The sequence below is a fragment of the Calidris pugnax genome, unplaced genomic scaffold, assembly GCF_001431845.1.
Source record: "Calidris pugnax isolate Ruff unplaced genomic scaffold, ASM143184v1 scaffold183, whole genome shotgun sequence".
Lineage (NCBI taxonomy): Eukaryota > Metazoa > Chordata > Aves > Charadriiformes > Scolopacidae > Calidris > Calidris pugnax.
The window spans coordinates 1,171,485-1,174,127 of record NW_015090930.1 but is presented as its reverse complement, the minus strand read 5'-3'; the positions used below and the strand labels follow the sequence as shown (position 1 = coordinate 1,174,127).

Here is a 2,643-nt window from a genome sequence, read left to right as displayed (position 1 = left end):
ACCCCCCCAACTACTGCCCCTTCACAGACAGGAGGAGGATAGGTTTATGCTTTAAATATATTTTATTTATTACCAAAATTTCCAGAAGCCAAATGTGGCGTATTTTTTGTTTGTTTTCCTTAATCTTCTGTAAAGAATTTTTTTCATGCATAACTTGAAACTTGTCAACTGCAACAGTCGAGTGGTTACTTTTTTTTTTTTTAAAAGAGACACTTGTACATGAGACAAACATCCAGAGTACAAACAGCTGTATCTCAATTAACAAAACTTGTCTATTACTAACCTTATAAAGCAGGACGTGCCTTCCCTTTTATCAAAACCAAGCTGACAGATCTGCCTTTATACACACCCAACAGAATAAACTCTGTTTTCGGCAAGGACGTTTTCCTTAAACGTTAGAAAAAAACAAAACAAAACAAAAAAAAAGGCAAAGAATAGAGTGACTGTCCATCAACCAGTCTTTACTTCAGTCCTCTTTAATCTACTTCTTCGATGGTTGGGCCACCGGAGCCACCTGCCCCGGCCCCTCCAGCTCCCTGGTACAATTTTGTGACGATGGGGTTGCAGAGTTTCTCCAGCTCTTTCTGCTTGTGCTCGTACTCTTCCTTCTCGGCCATCTGGTTGCGATCAAGCCAAGAAACCACCTCCCGGCACTTGTCGAGCACTTTCTGCTTGTCCTGGTCACTGATCTTTCCCTTCAGCTTATCGTCCTCCACCGTCTGCTTCATGTTGTACGTGTAGGACTCGAGGGAGTTCTTGGCTGCCACCCGATCTCGGTTAGCTTCATCCTCTGCTTTGTATTTCTCTGCTTCTTGCACCATACGGTCGATGTCATCCTTGCTAAGGCGACCTTTGTCATTGGTGATGGTGATCTTGTTCTCCTTACCCGTGCTCTTGTCCACGGCGCTGACGTTCAGGATACCGTTGGCATCGATGTCAAAAGTAACCTCAATCTGGGGGACTCCACGGGGGGCCGGAGGGATGCCCGTTAGGTCAAACTTGCCCAGCAAGTTGTTGTCCTTCGTCATGGCCCTCTCACCTTCGTACACCTGGACTAGGACACTGCTCTGGTTGTCTGAGTAGGTGGTGAAGGTCTGAGTTTGTTTGGTGGGGATGGTGGTGTTGCGCTTGATGAGAGCGGTCATCACCCCACCAGCTGTCTCGATGCCCAGGGACAGAGGGGTGACATCCAACAGCAGCAGATCCTGCACATTCTCAGACTTGTCTCCCATGAGGATAGCTGCTTGCACAGCAGCCCCATAAGCAACAGCCTCATCGGGGTTGATGCTCTTGTTGAGCTCTTTGCCATTGAAGAAGTCCTGTAGGAGCTTTTGGATCTTGGGGATACGAGTGGAGCCACCCACCAGCACGATCTCCTGGATCTGGCCCTTGTCTAGCTTGGCATCACGCAGAGCCTTCTCCACCGGCTCCAGTGTGCCACGGAAGAGATCGGCATTGAGCTCCTCGAAGCGGGCACGAGTAATGGAGGTGTAGAAGTCAATGCCCTCATAGAGGGAGTCGATCTCAATGCTAGCTTGTGTGGAAGAGCTGAGGGTGCGCTTCGCCCTCTCACAAGCCGTACGCAGCCGCCTCACCGCCCGCTTGTTGCCAGCAATGTCGCGCTTGTGCTTACGCTTGAACTCTTCCACGAAATGGTTCACCATGCGGTTGTCAAAGTCCTCCCCACCCAGATGGGTGTCTCCAGCTGTGGACTTCACCTCAAAGATGCCATCCTCAATGGTCAGGATAGACACATCAAAAGTGCCCCCTCCCAAGTCAAAGATGAGCACGTTCTTCTCCCCAGCCCGCGTACCTTTCTTGTCCAAGCCATAGGCTATAGCAGCTGCTGTGGGCTCATTGATAATACGCATCACGTTAAGGCCAGTGATGGTGCCAGCATCTTTGGTGGCCTGGCGCTGGGAGTCATTGAAGTAAGCAGGCACCGTGATGACAGCATTCTGTACCTTGCGCCCCAGGTAGGCCTCAGCAATCTCCTTCATCTTGGTAAGGACCATGGAGCTGATCTCCTCGGGGAAGAAGGTCTTCATCTCGCCCTTGTACTCCACTTGCACCTTGGGCTTGCCACCCTCATTCACCACACGGAAGGGCCAGTGCTTCATGTCGGACTGCACCGTGGGATCGTCATACTTGCGGCCGATGAGGCGCTTGGCATCGAAGATGGTGTTGGTGGGGTTCATGGCCACCTGGTTCTTGGCGGCATCCCCGATGAGGCGCTCTGTATCGGTGAAGGCCACGTAGCTGGGCGTGGTACGGTTGCCCTGGTCGTTGGCGATGATCTCCACTTTGCCATGCTGGAAGACGCCCACGCAGGAGTACGTGGTGCCCAGGTCGATGCCGATTGCCGGCCCTTTGCCAGACATGATGACGGGGGGTGGAGTTGTTCCTCCAGATAGCCTGCCCGCTCGCCTTTCCCGCCTCCCGCTTCCCGCTGCTCGCCGCGGCGCGATGTGCCGGCCCGCCGCCCTCCGTCGCCCTTTTAAAGCCGCCTCAGCCGCCTTCTGGAACCTGCCAGAACCCTGCTGGCGAATCCAGGCGCCCGCCCGCTGCTACCGGCCAATCGCCTCCGCCACTCGCCGAACAGCGCCCCGCCCCCTGCCGCCCGGCCAATCGCAGCCGTGGCGC

General features: G+C 53.7%; 1 protein-coding gene across 1 annotated transcript; it reads right to left on the bottom strand.

Moving 5' to 3' along the window:
* Positions 1 to 43: 43 nt before the first annotated feature.
* HSPA2 (heat shock protein family A (Hsp70) member 2) lies at positions 44 to 2,548 on the bottom strand. The gene has a single exon (XM_014951635.1). It carries the CDS (start codon positions 2,379 to 2,381, stop codon positions 477 to 479), a length of 1,905 nt encoding a protein of 634 aa, XP_014807121.1. The 5' UTR covers positions 2,382 to 2,548; the 3' UTR covers positions 44 to 476.
* Between the last annotated feature and the right edge of the window lie 95 nt (positions 2,549 to 2,643).